The sequence below is a fragment of the Agelaius phoeniceus genome, chromosome 3, assembly GCF_051311805.1.
Source record: "Agelaius phoeniceus isolate bAgePho1 chromosome 3, bAgePho1.hap1, whole genome shotgun sequence".
Taxonomy (NCBI): Eukaryota; Metazoa; Chordata; class Aves; order Passeriformes; family Icteridae; genus Agelaius; species Agelaius phoeniceus.
Genome location: NC_135267.1, coordinates 95,511,913 through 95,528,021, shown reverse-complemented (window position 1 = coordinate 95,528,021; position 16,109 = coordinate 95,511,913). Strand labels below are relative to the sequence as shown.

At 37.8% G+C, this 16,109-nt stretch overlaps 1 protein-coding gene across 10 annotated transcripts in view; it reads left to right on the top strand.

The window, feature by feature from the left end:
• Positions 1-16,109, top strand: part of USH2A (usherin) — a 373,658-nt gene that overhangs the window by 264,080 nt on the left and 93,469 nt on the right. For all 10 annotated transcript variants that reach the window (XR_013181496.1, XM_077175908.1, XM_077175909.1 and 7 more), the window contains 3 exons: positions 887-999; positions 7,200-7,398; positions 15,515-15,683. Coding sequence is in view for 9 of the 10 variants with exons in the window: in XM_077175908.1 (XP_077032023.1) it covers positions 887-999; positions 7,200-7,398; positions 15,515-15,683 (481 nt within the window). In the remaining variant the exon portion in view is untranslated. The remainder of the gene's footprint in view (positions 1-886; positions 1,000-7,199; positions 7,399-15,514; positions 15,684-16,109) is intronic.

Sequence of the window (16,109 nt, the reverse complement as noted above, 5' to 3'; positions counted from 1 at the left end):
CCTCACTTATAGACCCTCTATATTAATTTACCATGGCCACCTTCTGTTGCTTGAGATGTTAATTATTCTTCTCTTCTGCTGTGCTAGTATTTATATCTGCATCAATGTGATTGGTAAAACCAAAATAAGATGCCTTTACTTTTTTTTTCCTTTTGATTCTTTTTCTTCTTTTCCTGCAAACAATATTATCTTGGATGCGTGTGCATCTCACTGGTAATCTTACTGCATTATTTTTCATTTTCATGCTTTTTTTATTTGAAGTAAGTTCCCTGTTGACAATACAGAAACAATGTTATGATCCTTCACTACCTATTTCACTTTTCTTAGTTTAATCCCAAGAATTGAAGGAATATCAGTTTATTTCTGTGACATGTTTTCATAAAAAATTGCATAATTTCTATTTGCATTTCTTACTTTTAATTTACAAAATAGACATGAAGGAGTAGAACACGCTAAGGAAAAATTATTTTTATTTTTATGTCAGAATATATAGTAGGAATAGAAAGATTACTCAAGGCCTCAAATGAAAGCACATTTTTTTCAGTATTGCATACTGAAATTTTTCAGAATTGCATACTGGGGTCTACATATACATGCAGACAAACAAGTTCACTGCAACTCTTTTGGTGATAATTTAATAGCAAACAGCAATTAGTGCCAGAGGGCTCTACATACCCTTCTTTTGAAAACGGTGTGGGAAAATGTGATACAGTGCAGTAAATCTTTGGCAGATGTACTTATCTCAAAGCTGCAGTATTTTCCTGGCTGTATGGAATCTCTTAAATAGGAAAGAATTATATCTTCGGTGTAAAGAAAGTCTAAACAAGTAGTGGAGCTGAAAAATTTCTGCAGCTGAATATGTGAACATCCTGTTCCTCTCCATCAGATTGAAGCCTGCACAGTGTATGCCTGCGTGAGGAGCAATGGGACCCAGATCACCACTGTGGAAGATGAGCCAAAGCAGCTGTCAGCACCCATTATTCACATAATTGGCTCAAGGTACTGTGCTATAGGTGGCTTTCATGTATCAGGGACATTTCTAGTGAGAACGGGGACCAGAATGTAAAGTTGTCTTCTCAAAATTGAATAAGGTGCATGAAAGAATTCAGTATGCACTTTGAAAAGGTTTTTAGTGGTTGTTATCTTCGGTCTTGGAGCTTTTTCACTGAAAGATCAATCAAAGAAGTCTCACCCTTGGTTGATTGTACATACCCATTTGGGTATCACTGTGCTGTGATAATAAATAAGGCATTAGTGGAATAGTTAGGAGAAGAAGTGTAGTGGAATGAAAATTATCACATTCTGCTGTCAGTTAAGAAGAGGAAGATTAATGTTCAGGGAGCAATGCGATGCTGATAATGGAAACTTAGAATAATTCTGGGTTAAAAAAAAGTCACCTATCACAGCAGTAAGAATTAGTAAGCTATCTGAAAAGGCATGCATATCTATGTCTCCTTGAACCACTGTTTGCAAACTGCCTGTCCACTACATCCACATGGGCATGGGCAAACTTCTCAATTGTAAGGGGAGCATCAAATTTGCAGTGCAGTTTGCTTAGAAGCAGCCAAATAGTAGCTTATACAGTGATTCTTTGGGAGTTAACATCTTCCAAAGACAATATAAAACTCAACTTGCACACACATTTTTCAAAATTACCCCAACAGTAAAGCAGTTAACCTCCTGTGTTTGTGTTACTGCTCCTGTGATTTTCCTCTTCTGGTGGAGTATGCTCATTAGCAGCATTTCAGTCATCAAAAGAAAAACAAATCTTTTGAAAATAACTAGTATCTAACATCTGAGCCTTCAGAAATGGCCAACAGAATGGAGTTGCTACTCCAGTCTCTTTAGGACTTCAGCTTCTTGTTTGCTATTTGTATGTTTTGCTTGAATTGAGCATTTGTCTCTGTATAAGGGTGAAATTAAGCTTGCTATTTTTCTGTCACACATATAGATACAGTCAAAGCTTGTTTGATGATAAGAACCCAATTCAGGGTCTCATCTTTTGCCCTTGGCTTTAACTTATGTATGCCTTTGTCTGTATTGTCTGTACTGCAAACACTTATGCATGTTGCTGCTATTATATATAGACTAAATATGTCATAACACATGAATGCAAAAGGATCAAAAATGCCTTCCTACTTTATAATCTGCTCAGCCAGAAACAGACTCTGTTTCTACACTGCCTTTTCCTACATGTCATATTATCATCAGCTGTTCTTATATCCCAAAAGAATACTAACTACTGATCGATTGCCCGGACATGTCTGGCCGTGGCCTACATGTGCCCCGGGTAGTTCATTTATTTGCCACGGTGGATTTGCTAGAGTGGAATTTAATCAATAGCTAATTCATTAATTCTGGTCCTCGAGTATGTAGGGATTGTGCAGTATAAAAATGACTGGCTGGCTTCAGCTTTGATTGAAATATGACAAACACTACAGCTGACAGCCTTGGCAGGTGCTGGGCTGAATATGAATTTTGTTTGTTCATCCTCTGTAAAGAAAAAGCTTGGGCAAAAAATACCCCAGTTTATGTGGACAAGAGGACATTTTAATACATATCTATCATCAGAGAGCAAAAAAAGGCATTTCTAGAGTATAGGCTCATGGGATATCTGAGATATAATAAAGCCTGTGCAGTTTATTGTCCTTAATTGGAATCATGATGTTTTCCCTCTTCTGAATCAGTTTGGGGGGCTGTATTATTGATAAGCATGCTGTAGGATAATGTCTTTGTGGCATTCACAAATAATTGTTTTAAAATTTGCCTCAAGGTGTTACATGACAGAAATTATAATTTCACCACCAACTTAGAAGTCTTTCTGATAGCAGCTCCATCCACACTGTTCTAATGAAGGTTATACCACCAGAGCCATAATAAATACCTTACTTTTCCACCCCTTACACTTAATAACTCAGCTTCAGGCTGAAACTTGGCACAAAAGGTCACAGTCCTGATATAATTATTTTATAATGCCAAACTTCAAATAGAAAACAGTGTGGCACCCAATCCTGGAGTCCTAAGTCAGGTTCTGCTTTGCTGTGTTTCTTGCCTGCATTTAGGGTTTTTTGGGGGGAGAGGTTGCATTGACCATGTTTAGGTAGAAACAAATGCCACTGAAATCAGATACACTTTTGGTTTGTTTTGTTTTTAATTAGGACCTCAGGGTTTGACTCTGTAGACAAGTATTGTATTTTATTGCACAGTTTAGAAAGTTTTCTGAGTACTGAATACATGTGGATACTGACTGAAAGTTTGGGTCGTGGATTCAGTTCTCATGGTGTGTTGGAAAGTAGTTCATTCCACTTTAAAACACTCTTCTTCTTTCTCTTTTTCCTTGTAATACAGCAGTTCTGTTCCGTGCCTAATTCAAAGGTTGATGGCTCAGAAAACACCATGGCCTAATCTAGGCGATCTAGGGAAAATCCCTCACAGGTTTTTGAAGAGAGGGGAGAACTGGAAACCCTGGTCAGGGTGTGATGGAAAGCTCAAAGAAGATAAGGCCATGGGAGGAAAGTTGGGTGAATTCTTTGCCTTGGTGTTCAGTGTCATGGCACTTTGGAAGGTTACTATATCTGTTGCTGTTTGTGGGTGAATGAGCAGCAGGAATTATTTCAAATGAACACGATAGTAAAAAAGATTTTTAAAAAATGGACAAAACAAAAATGGATAAATGGAAAAAATGGATAAAACATAGCAACAAATTCTTGGGATTATGGTATCTGCTCATGAGTTCTCAAGGAAGTCAAATATGAAAGTCTCTAACTGCTGTGCCGTGTTAAAAAACCTTTGTCATTGCTGGACAAATGGAAGGTGAGAAAATGTAGTGCAGATTTCAGCAAGGGAATATTGGGAACTAAAGACCAGAGAGTCTGATTTTCCATACTGGAAAAATGGTCAGAGAGCCAGAAGACACCTGATTGCTCTCCCTACTCTAGTCATGGGGAACACAAAGCACTGAAAGGTTTCTCCAGAAAGTTTGTAGCAACAGGAGAGGCATGATGCCATTTATCAGAGTGTCTAGAGTGTGCCATACTGCCTTCTCTAATTATGTCAGCCCTGCATCCACCATGCAACAGCTACTTAACTCCTGTGCAATAGTGCTGCAGCAGTTGCTCAGTATGTGTGATCTCCTGATGAGGGAAATATTTTACCCACTAGTCATTAATAATAGCAGTGTCCCCTATCTTAAGACTGTCAGGTGAATCTTGTGATTTTTTTTTTTTTTTACTTCCAGCTCCTAAAAAGTAAAGTCATTAAATCTTTGATTTTTTTGAATTTAACTCCTGCATGTGATGAGACTAATGGAACATTCATTATCAAGATTCTGAAGTCAAAAAGCATCATTGTTTAACCTTTACTACTGTATTGAGAAAAAAAAATTAAAATCAGGAGTTCTTTTCTGCCTTATGGGCACTTGCAGCTGGTGATGAAGCAGGGAAACCCCAGAAGTTTATTTCCAAACTCTGTTTTATCAAAATATATCTGAAGCATTATCAAAATTAAAAAATGCTGTTATTTTTCATGGATTAAAAAAAAAAAATCTACCTAAAAATGTAAAAAATAATTGTCTTGACATTCTTGAGTCAAATTTATTTTGCTCTCCTTCCCAAAAGCAAATATACTTTCCTGGATCAGTTTGAAATTGTTCTTTCTCTCCTGAAAGTGCTTTAGTGGACTTGTAGTCTGAAGCAGATTGTTTCTGTGAACCCGGCTAGGCTGCCTTGCCTGTGTCAGTGTTTTCCCCTCAGTGGCAGCAGTGGGACTCATCCAGCATAGGAACTCCCATAAATGGCACACACTTGGAGTGTTGTCTGGGCAGACAGGGGTTATACCCCACCTCTGGGGTGCTGCCCGTTTTTGTCTATGCCTACAATTTGTGAGTCTGCTTCTGCAGGCCAGGCTATGGGCGCTTCCCAGGGTAGGCACAACTCCAGTGTATCCCACAGGGAGTGGCTGGGTAGCAGACAGGACAGGCAGGCTCTGTGCCCGCCTTCCTGCAGCTGTGTCAGATGCACCACACACAACACAGCTGCCTGCGCACTAACGCGCCCATCGTGTCCCATTAAATCTGCACCTGCTCAAGGAGATTTTCAGCTCAGCCTTCAGATGGGGGATGTCAAAAAGCCTCTGCAGTACCATGAAAACCCTGCCGTTATTTTTTAAACTGAGCTGTGCCCTGCTCTTGCTGTGTTGCCACACTTTGCCGTGGGTGGCAAGCATCAGAAGGTGTAGACATTACTAAAACACCCATAAAATTGTGAAAGAGTCTGCTTGTCTATGAGCCTGTTCTGGAAGGTCATGCTGAGCCTTACCTCTCTAGTACTGGTCAGTGAATTCCACACAATTTCCTTGTTCAGCTGCAGTTTTTCTTTATATCAGGCTGTGTCCACTCCAATAATAATAAAGTGATTTCTTGTTAAAGAAAGGAAGTACATACTGAGCTCTGCAGAAAAGGCAAAATGTTTAACTCATTGTGTTCATTCTTGGGCCTAATTTTAAATTATATTTGGGAGAAATATGACTTGAAAAACCGCAAAAAACTGGCACAATACTCTGAAAATATACTCATGAGGGTCTGAATGAAACTTGCAGAAAGCAAATCATTCAAAATTAAGACTGGGAATGCTTTCTTTGCTCCTGTGATCTATTCTGTGCAAAGAACAGGAGAGAGTTACAATGGCATTTATAAAGGTTAAAGTACTGCCCTTCTTTTCCTTTTCTTTTTACCGTTTTTTCCTGAAGTTTATACAATATATTTTCCTGCTTTTCTGTTTTTAAGTGTAACACTATTTAAAATGGATGAGTGTATTTGTGTGTGTGATCATGTGTATGTGGTAGAATAGGTAGAGAATGCAAAAGAGCAATGGATGGAATATGGAATTAAATCTACGATTCAGATTAAGACCTTGGAATGATAATGGCAACTCTACAAGCCACTTGTGAATTTATTCCCTCATAGGTGACATTAATTCCTGGCCTGCAAAGCCTTATTGCAGTGTGTGTTTCTCTGTTTATACCTCAAGCAAGTGAAATAATAGTTCACTTATTTTTATTCTGTTAAGATGTCGAAGTTTATCTCAGCAGCTGTTGTTTCACTGTAGCATTTTCACTTTAAATTAATGCTAATTTCTGATGTCACTGGCATTCTGACAGTGACTGTGTAATCGGGACATGAAGATTAAAAAGAGGTACTTGGAGCCTAACTATGCCGTGTTGTCAGTCCTCCTGTTGATCTACATGTAGATTGATCTATAGAGTGAAAGGAATTTGTGTCTTATGCAAGACTCCACAGTGATTATATGAGAAATGAAGTGCTCATTTGAAATATCAGTAGAAAAATTGTATTTTTGTTTCAAAAGTCCCTTTTCTTTTTTTTAAAAAATTTTATTTATCATAGTCCTAAGTGAGTTTTTCAAGGAATTATCTGCACATTTTTAGTAGTGATAGTCATGCTGCAGCTGAGCATGATTTAATAGCCCTTAAGAGATTTTTTTCCTGAAACTGATGATGGTCTGATATCAAATCTGGAATCAGCTACAGGATTTTGTTTTACAGTCAGTCTTTGCAGGCTGCTGCAGTGATACTTTTGCACTCAGTAAGAAGTCTTGAGTCTTAGTCGTGATAAACACTTCCATTTCTTACTTTTAATTTAATGTCAGTCAAAAGATTTAAGTACAGAAGGGAACTAGTGCTTAGTGATGCTGTAATAACTTCTAATTCGACACTGAAAAATACATCTCAAAGCAACATCCTTTTCTTTTTTTTTTTTTAAACAAGGGAAAGGCAAGATAAATACAAGCCTGCTCTAAGTGATGGCTGAACACAGTGTAAGTCAGCTGCACTGGCAAAGGCACAGAGGGAAAGGAGTTATGAAATGAGAAGAGTAAAACGCTAGATAGTTTACTACACATAAGTTTCTAGAAGTGGGAACGAGATGTCATTTAAACAGCAACATTTAAGGACTTTGGTTGTGTGTGATTAGTTTTCATGGAGTACTAGCAGATATTGACACTTTTTAGAAACTTTTAGACCTTTGATCTGTGGAATTTGTTATAAAGAAGAACATTTTAGAAACTTCAAAATGTTTCACTCCATGTGAACTAGTGTAAAAAGGAACTGCTAATCATTTAATGTAAGTAGCTACAGAGGCATAAATACATCCAAACGTTGAACAGATGTTGATTTTCTTATTGCAGATCCCTTCAAATCAACTGGGCATCACCAGGACAGCCAAATGGCATTATCCTGGGATATGAACTCCTACGTAAAGTGTGGCAGAAGTGTACTTCATTGAAAATTCCAAGGAGCAGCAAAAGTAGTAGAATGTGCATCTCATTAGAATGTAAAAAGGATGAAAATATCTGTGGAGAAGTGTGTTATCATCCAGAGTCGGAGGTACTTCTATATTCTTAAGTTACTTACATAATGAAAATATTATTTTTAGGAAGAGATGTGTACACCAAACCTCTAGTTATCAGAGAAAAGGAAGTGGAGCGTTTGCTTCTTTTGATGCTTTAAAATCAAGACTCTGATAGATAACTTGAAGCTCTTTAAAATCAACTATAGATATTTGAGCTTATTACAAGGAGAGCTGTGCATGAATCAGCTGATGATGAGTGATTCTGTTAAGTCTTTGTTTGTTGACTTTATTTTTCCTTTTAAGAGAAATGAATTGGTAAGCATTTATGAATGTGTTCATTTACACTTTGGTTTGGTGCAGTGTTGAAGTGAATCTCCAAATTGCTTTCATTTATAACATGCTGGTTGAGGGTAGAAGTCATTTTAACACATGTAAACTGAATTCCTTGCACAGGAAGCTAAGCCGGAACCTGTGTTTCAAAAACACTTCAAATATGTTGCAGGTCTGGATGGGGACTTTAGTTTCCTAACCACTACAAGGACCACCTCACTTCACAACATCAAACTCCTGAAGTTTCTTCCTTTCAGAAAGCTTTGCTTCATGTGTGTAGTGCAATGTTCATCCCAAGAATTCAGGCTGTATAGGTGTTCCCAAGTAAATCATACAAGCCATGGATAATGAAGTTTGAGGCGTGCCACCTCTTGAGTCCCCCAACACAGTCCCATTGTGACAAATTACATAGTGGATACACATAGATCTCAGTATGTATTTTTGCATCTTACTTGGGCCAGTTGGCACCAAATTGAGAGGAGCTGTTGACTCTTTCAAAGGCAGAGGGGCCCTGTAAAGAGACCTCAACAAATTAAGAGAGATGGGCAACCACCAACCTTATGAAGTTTAACAAGGGAAAGTGCTGGATTCTGTACCTGGGACAGGGCAACCCCTGTGAATACGTGGTAGTTCATATGGCAACTTTAGCATAAAGACATTGCACTTGACCACTAAAAGGCCACAGGAAATTTCTAGGTGTATGAAGAATTTGAAAAATGCTAGCAAATCTCTCTGTTTCTCTCTGTGTTTCTCTCTGTGTGAGGAATTATTCCTCAAATCTTGCATGGCAAATGGTGGTTATTAACATGGTTTTCTGGGTTTTTTTCTTCCCCCTCTTAAGTTATTCCTTGGCTAAATGTTTAATGGCCAGATTCTTCGGTAGACAAAATCTATTTAGATTCAGCTTCAAGTGGGTAACTGTTACATGACAATGATGAGCAACTCTGAATAGGATCTATTGTGATTTGTCAGAGGCATTTTTAAATTATGGCTATTTTCAGATTAATCTTCATATGAGTTCCTGTTTAGGAGTAGGATCAATAGCATAGCAGGAGTCTGTAATGGTTTTTATTGACAAATGAGGTAGAAAGCTCTTAGTTTGAAAGTAAGATTTAATGTCATGAAATAGTGTCTCTATTTGTCAAAGACATCATCACGTGTTCTGTGACTAAAGCAAACAGTATGTATTCACAAGATTCCCTGTCAGACAAGACAGTAATTAAGGGAGTGAGTTATTTGAGGGGTTCAAATAAAAATATAAATTATTCCAGCCAACATGGCTTTAGCTTTTGAATTCCCTTGAAAACACTACTGTATTAAATATAAGTATTTCTGAAATCTTGCAAGAGAATTATGGGCAGGCCTTTTTTCTAAAAGGTAAAATTATTTATTTCAGGTTTCTGGCATGGTAGACTTTTACTACATCTTGGCATGTGCATGAATTAAATTAGTATTAAATTAGTTATAGAAGTTTTCCTCTTCATTTTTTTTTTCAGTCTTCATACATTTATGGTAAATTTGAGCTTGGAAAGTGTTCATTTATTTTTATGGCTTCCTGGCTTTCTAATTTTTTCTAATTAATTTTGCATTACGTTGTTCTAATGGTCTCTCTGTATTCTCCAAGACTGTGGTTAGGAGTGAGTGCTATTTGTTAAGCAATGGATATATAATAAATGACTGGAAAGTCCACAGGAAACTGAAGCACTCATACATAAAATGACATGGAGGTAATTTTTGTGGGTGAGTTAATTAAAATTCCCCTCCCAGTGCTTTATCTGGTTTGCTACATGTATCTACACTAGCCATCCAAAATGTCTGTAAGAGACATCTACAGAGCTCTTAGTGCCTTTTGTGCTTTTTAAACTCAAGTCTGTGATAGGGACAACATAAGACAGTGGCAGCCTTCTCTAATATTTTTATAGAAGTCACTGTCAGGCTTTATGCTGGTGTTTGTTGTCCTTGGATTTGACAGTCTGCTGGACAGCAACGAAAGGCAACACTGACGAGTGTGCACTTGTTCCAAAAGCTTCTTATCCCAGTGCCAGGAGCACTTCACAGAACCACAAAATGGTTTGGGTTGGAAGGGATTTTAAAGTCCATCTCATTCCAACCCCCTGCCATGGGCAGGCACACCTTCCACTAGACCAGGTTGCTTAAAGTCCCATCCAACCTCAGCTATTCACCATATATCGTACTGCCAAATGTGAAGAGATGCTACTGAGAATTAAATGCTGAGCAGCTTTAGTAATATTCAGATCCAGAATAATAAGCAAGTTTTTTGATAATAGACTGGTCAGCAAAAGCAGGCAGTTGTATAGAAATAGACAAATAGGTTGTGGAGTTCTCACTTTTGCTTGAGTCATCTATTGCACCTTGTTTACAAGACAAAATCTGGATCTAATTTCCCTCTTACAATTTTCTTGAAATAATGAGTATAAAGTGATGGAAAACCAGGCCTTTTATGCAAAATTATTTCGAGATATGTCTATGGTTATTTATTAATCTTTCCTTATGGATTTATGGATTACATTTGGCATCATCAGCTTGCTATTGTAAGGCACTGCAGAAAAAGAGGGATTTGTTATGATTCAGCTACATAAGAGATCTCCAAAATTTAATCCACTCCAGTAAAAGAAATACCAGGGTGTATTGTCATGTGCAGCAGAGTGGGATGCGGGGACTCTTCATCCAGCACTGGCTGAGCTGGGTTCAGCCATGTTGTGCAGCTCTGTGAGAAAGGCAGTGGGAAGCAGCCTGGCTGCCCTGCTGTGTGTGCTCTGCACTTGGGATCCAGGATAGAGCAGATCCTCTGCTTGGGACTGTGCTCTGCAAATAAACCACCTCGCTCTGAGCCACCTGGGGAATCTCTAAAAGGGCAAGTGACCTTTCCACTGCAAGGGACATGTGTACATGCACATTCATAGGCACATGCACTGATATTAGGACCAGTGAAGACCAAACATTCATCCCATCCTAAATAATCTTTGCATCAGATCCCTACTTCTTCCTAGTTATCTTCTTTCTAGTTATCTTATCCAGTTTTCTGCTTCAATGTTAGGCTTCTTTGTTATTTTAATTAAAGCAACATTGTTGGTCCTAGTATCCTTACCCTGGTGTTTAATAAGACTTGCATGGATTTATTCCTTGAACACAGAAAGAATTTAGAAATATTTTTGTGTATGTATTTTTTCAGAAGAACTGAGAATACACTCTGATGTTGAATTTTTTCTGCTGCCAGGAGGGTCCCTATGTCCTGTGGACCTTTTACAATGACAAACTGTGCTGCTTGAGTATTCCCAAGTTGCCAAAATTGTCAGTCTTTCTCTAGATGTTTTCAGTAAGATGTGATCCATAACTCTACCCATATGTGAAGTCTCATGACCATGAGGTTTGCAGAGGTACTTCAATTAACAAGGGAGTGTTGCCTGAGTTTCACCCATCAGGTAACATAATCTCAGTATCAATAGGAAAGGCATTCCTCTATTAACCATGGAGCTACCAAACTGTGCATCTGTTTTTGCTGACATCCTGAGGTGAACTCTGAAAATAATGAGACAGGTACAATAAAAATGTAATTAAAGGAGTGGCATAAGGGCTAATTATCTCTGCTTCCTTTGCATCGTGAGTCTGAGCATCAGTGGTTAAAAGGGTCCTGACTGAAGGTGTTAATACAGCTTTAGCACTTTTTATTTTCAAGTGCAACAAGCTATATAAATCTGTAGTTAATGAACTAATCAAACAAAACTGACATTAGTAGGAAGTACAGGCTTACCCCTTTACTATTGTAATTAATGTGCCATTTATTAAAAACACCAGCAGGACTCTTTTTTTAAGGACAGGAGGAGTAAAACAGTGGCTTGATAGCCAGCCTCAAAAGCTGTCAGCAGTGAAACATAACACATCTTGACACTGGTGAAGGGTATCCCATCAATATTTATGCAAAATTTACTATTAATGTTACTAATATTGTGCAAATTCTTTTCAAGTTCTTTCAGGCATAGAGAACCTTTAAAAATATTACACTTCTTGTTGTAACACACCTGAAAGACAGGAAATGAAACTCATTTTAGGAAGATAATATATAACGATTTGTAAGAGAATAACAATAATTTCTGCTCATGGATTTTAGATCTAAGTCTGTATCAATTACCAAAAGAGAACAACAGTTTGAGAAAAGAAATGCCTGAGTGAGTATACTTAGCTGAAAAGGGTGTCTGTGTAGATTCAGAGATAATTTAAGTAAAAAAAAGAATGAGCCTTGCTAATTTAAAATATTCCCTCTCACATGAGAACATGATGGGTCAATCATTACTCTGGTGTTTGCTCCACAGGCAGAAATTTTTAATGAACTCCTGTAGCTAATAGGAATTCCTGAGAGTGTTTTGTGAATTGCTATTTCACAAAGTGGCCCTGGCAGCAAGCGTTTGACAAGAAGGATAAACATGGCTGCCTAGCACATCTGTTTATTTGAGTAAATCAGTCTTAGCTCAACTGGCATGTGTCCATAAGGCCAGATAATATCCTTCAGCAAAGTCTTCAGTAAGCAGAGGGATCAGGGATGACACAATTGTAATTAGAAGAGAGTTGCTTAGATAAGTTCGGAGTATTTTAAAAAATTGTTACAATATTGTGTAATCCTGCCTGCCAGATTTGATATCTAGTACTCTGTGCTAGTGTCATGGCTGACTGGGCCTTTCTCAGGCATCATAATAAGCCTTCCTTTGTGCCCAACCCTTCCCAGTCCCTGTGCTCCTGCATCACAGTCCCTCTGTGTGCTTGGGTGGGAAGAGGATGACAGGATTGATTTGTGAGTTACTTTGTGAAGTTGCTGATGTTTTTACGGGCTCCTGCGACAGCTAAGGATGAACATCTTGTATCATCTCCACAGATAGTAAAGATCTTCTGGTTACCAAGAGTGTGTTGAGCATTCAATCTTCTTTACAAGAGTGAGATCTCCAACCTGCCTAAAATGCTGGTGGCACTGTATTTGTTCACTCCAGGGCTTCTGCTTCCATGTGCAGGATAACACCACCCATTTGGGGCTGTCGCATTTAGATGTAAGAGGATGAGCTCATAATAACCTTTTGCCAGTGTAACTTTCAATCCATCTGCTTTTCTTCTTTTTCTGTCATGCAATTTTAGCATTACTTGAATGGTTTTGGGGCTTTTTATGGATTGATAATGCAGAATCCTTGGGCTGCCTATCGATGCAAATAGAGACTGTCTCTAGAGGACTGCCAAAAAAGTGTTCTTTAACAATTTACAGCTGACTGCAGAGGATGTTATGAAACTACGTAATAATAGCACTGACTATATCAGTTGGTAATGCCAGATGAGAGTCTGAATGTGTTCTAGAACTGACTGGGCCCCTCTTTGGAAACTGTCCATAGGTTGTTGAGAAATACTGAGGATCTTATGTATTTTTAACAAGAGAAAGTAGCTACTGAAACTTTTGTAACGCATCTGGATGTACAGCTGGGGATTTTGTGCAGGAATTGAGGAGGAAAAGGAGAGACATCAATAATAATAATAATAACAACAACACAATCTTATAAGCAGTGTTTCAAACTGAATGCTGTAGAGTTAGTACTAAAATGGCCCTGCTGGTGTTGGTATGCAGAGCAGCCCTTTCTACAGAGGATTGAAAGGGCAAGTGGCATTTCTTAAAACTGGAAGCATCTCATGGAAAATAAATTGGCTCCTCAAGCATTTGAGCCTGGATAAAGCCAAAGATGTGCACCTTTCTTTATCTGAAAGGTGGAAAGACAGTGTTAAGGTGAAATTTGAGTGGTGGCCATCAGTAAAAAGAATGAAAAATGGGATGACAAATGAAATCCATGAAAAGAAGAGCTGGTATTGGGCCAGACAGATCACAGAGGGAGACACCAGACAATCCCAAGGGGCACAAATTGGGACCAAGAATGCCCAAGGAACATGTGTTTGGCTTCCTTTCATGTAGGCAGGTATAGAATTTCTGGCTGCTGTCTCAAGCTCAGGTTGCAGTAAAATGGACAAGACAGAGGGCATTTTTACAAATGTCAAGAACCTTTGCTAAAGGTGACCTATTCTGAGCAAAGTGGCCCAATAGGACTTGGGTTTCTGGTTTTAAGAATGCTTTTTAGCCACTTGGAAATACAGAGAGACCAGGTAAACTTTCAGATTTCTTTGGAGCCAATTGTAAATTAAGAAAAACAGCCTGGAGTGCATGCCAATCATTGCAAAATATCCAAAAGCTAGGAAGCAGAGAGAGTTCTAAAGCAGAGTTTTATTTGACATCTTATCTAATGATCTGGAAGAAAGAACAGTAGGTTAAGGAAATTCATAGATTGGGTTATATTACCAGTGACAAAATGGACAGCAAAATAATATAATAGTGCCTACAGAGATCCAAAATTCCTGAAAATTATGAAATTCAGCTACATTGGTAGTCTAAAATAGATGCTGAAGGAGAAAGTGCATTGGAAAAGCAGAAAACAGTGTCACAATTCAAAGCATATAAAGTTATAAAACCTAAAAATATAATGAGGAAACAGGAACCTCCTCTGTCCTACCTGATGTTAATTGTGAGTTACCTATTTTTATGTACTGTAACTTGTAAATTCAGAACCTAACCTAATATTCCCAAGAGTCATGGAATAATGGTCATTTAAAAGTGAACAAAACAAAGCATCATCCTTCTGAAGTCAAAGAGAGTTTATGACATCAGAAAATCAATATTTTTGTTTGTATTCTTTTTTATTAACATTATAATTATAACACAAAAGATATGCCCTGAGCTTATTAATATACATTTCTACAAGTTTTTTTCTCAAGTAATAGTTAAAGTACTTAGGTAAACAAAAGATCCTTCAGAGGAACACTGTCTTTCTTTGTTGCTAAGCCAACCTGATTGAGGACATGGTAAAAGTCAGTAGTGGAAGAGGTCCATTTCAAAAGAAAACAAAGGAGGAACTCTGCTCTAACATCTCTGCTCTCCTGCCAACTCCATTTCATGTCTAGCTGGAAGAAGCTGATATAAGTTGCACTGGCTGTAGGTTCCAAGTTTACCATTTTTATGGTTATTCTACTAACTGTGCTGTATGATTTGCTGGGTATTCAGTGTGCCACTCCACTGACACAGGAGTAAGTGTACAAATAAATATTTGATTGTTCAAGCATATAATTTTCTCGACACCACCTAGAAAGAAGTCCACAGTTAAAAGGCCTTTTCAAAATTCATTTCCATATAAATTTTATTCTGAAAAAAAAGTCCTTATATAAACACTATTCTCTTGAGATCACATTCTCTGAAGAACTATAGTCATAATGTGCTATAAGAAGATAATTCCACTTATTTTTATGTGAATGAAAACCCAAAAGCTCATATTGGGAAATACTTTTTTTTAGTTGTAAGGGTTTCATCATAAATAAAAAAAAAAAAAAATAAACAAGAATTGGGAAGAAAAAGAAGGGTCAGGTGATGGTAGACTAAATCCACATTGCAATCTACTCCACACTGAGAGACTCAAACAGCCTGCAAGGCATGTGAAGATGATTCATATTAATGGACTATTTTATTAAGGTGCAGTATGGTTGAAGGCCACAGAATAGCAGCATTCTGTCAGATACACAGTAGTTTATTGAAGTCTGATAATGCTGGAGGGCACAGAATTTTAGCCAAGTTACATTTTATTTGACTGCCGTCCTATTAGTGTCTGCACTAGGATACATGTTTTCATATACATTGTTTTGCCAGACAACACATTATGTGCAATTTAACAGATACTGCCTTCTTACTGATCTTCTTTTTTTTTTCTTTTTCATTTTTTTTACTACTTCTAGGTATGTTGTAATGGGATTCTGCACGACAATAAACCTGGCTTCCAATGCTGTGAGGACAAGTACATTCCATTTATTCTTAATTCACCAGGGGTTTGCTGTGGTGGGCAGATACATGCTGTGCAACCAAAACATCAGTGCTGTGGTGGTTATTACACCAGAGTTTTAGTAGGTAAGAGACAACTCCTTTCCACTGCTTGAATGAAATAAAACAACAAAGTTGATTTATTTGTTAAATCAAGGAGAATGAAAACAATAAATGTGAGATTTATCAAGATTTATAGATGTCTTTGAGATTTGTGCTCAGTGCAAAGGAAATTGCACTCACTTTCCCTTCTAAACACGGTACACTCTGTTTGTACAAGAAAGGCTTAATTGATGAAACCTGATGATTGGGTCATTTCCCTGAGAACTAATTTGTGCAAAACTATACTTAATTGCAGTAAGTGCCGCATAATGGGGAGGGCAGTTCTCCTTAATAGGAACACCATCAGGCAATTTAGTGGTGAAGTTTAGTTCTCTGCTTGACTTGACCCCACATGATTTTCCATAGCCATTTCAGTTGTAGAACAATTGTTAGCCTTTGTGTTGATACTGT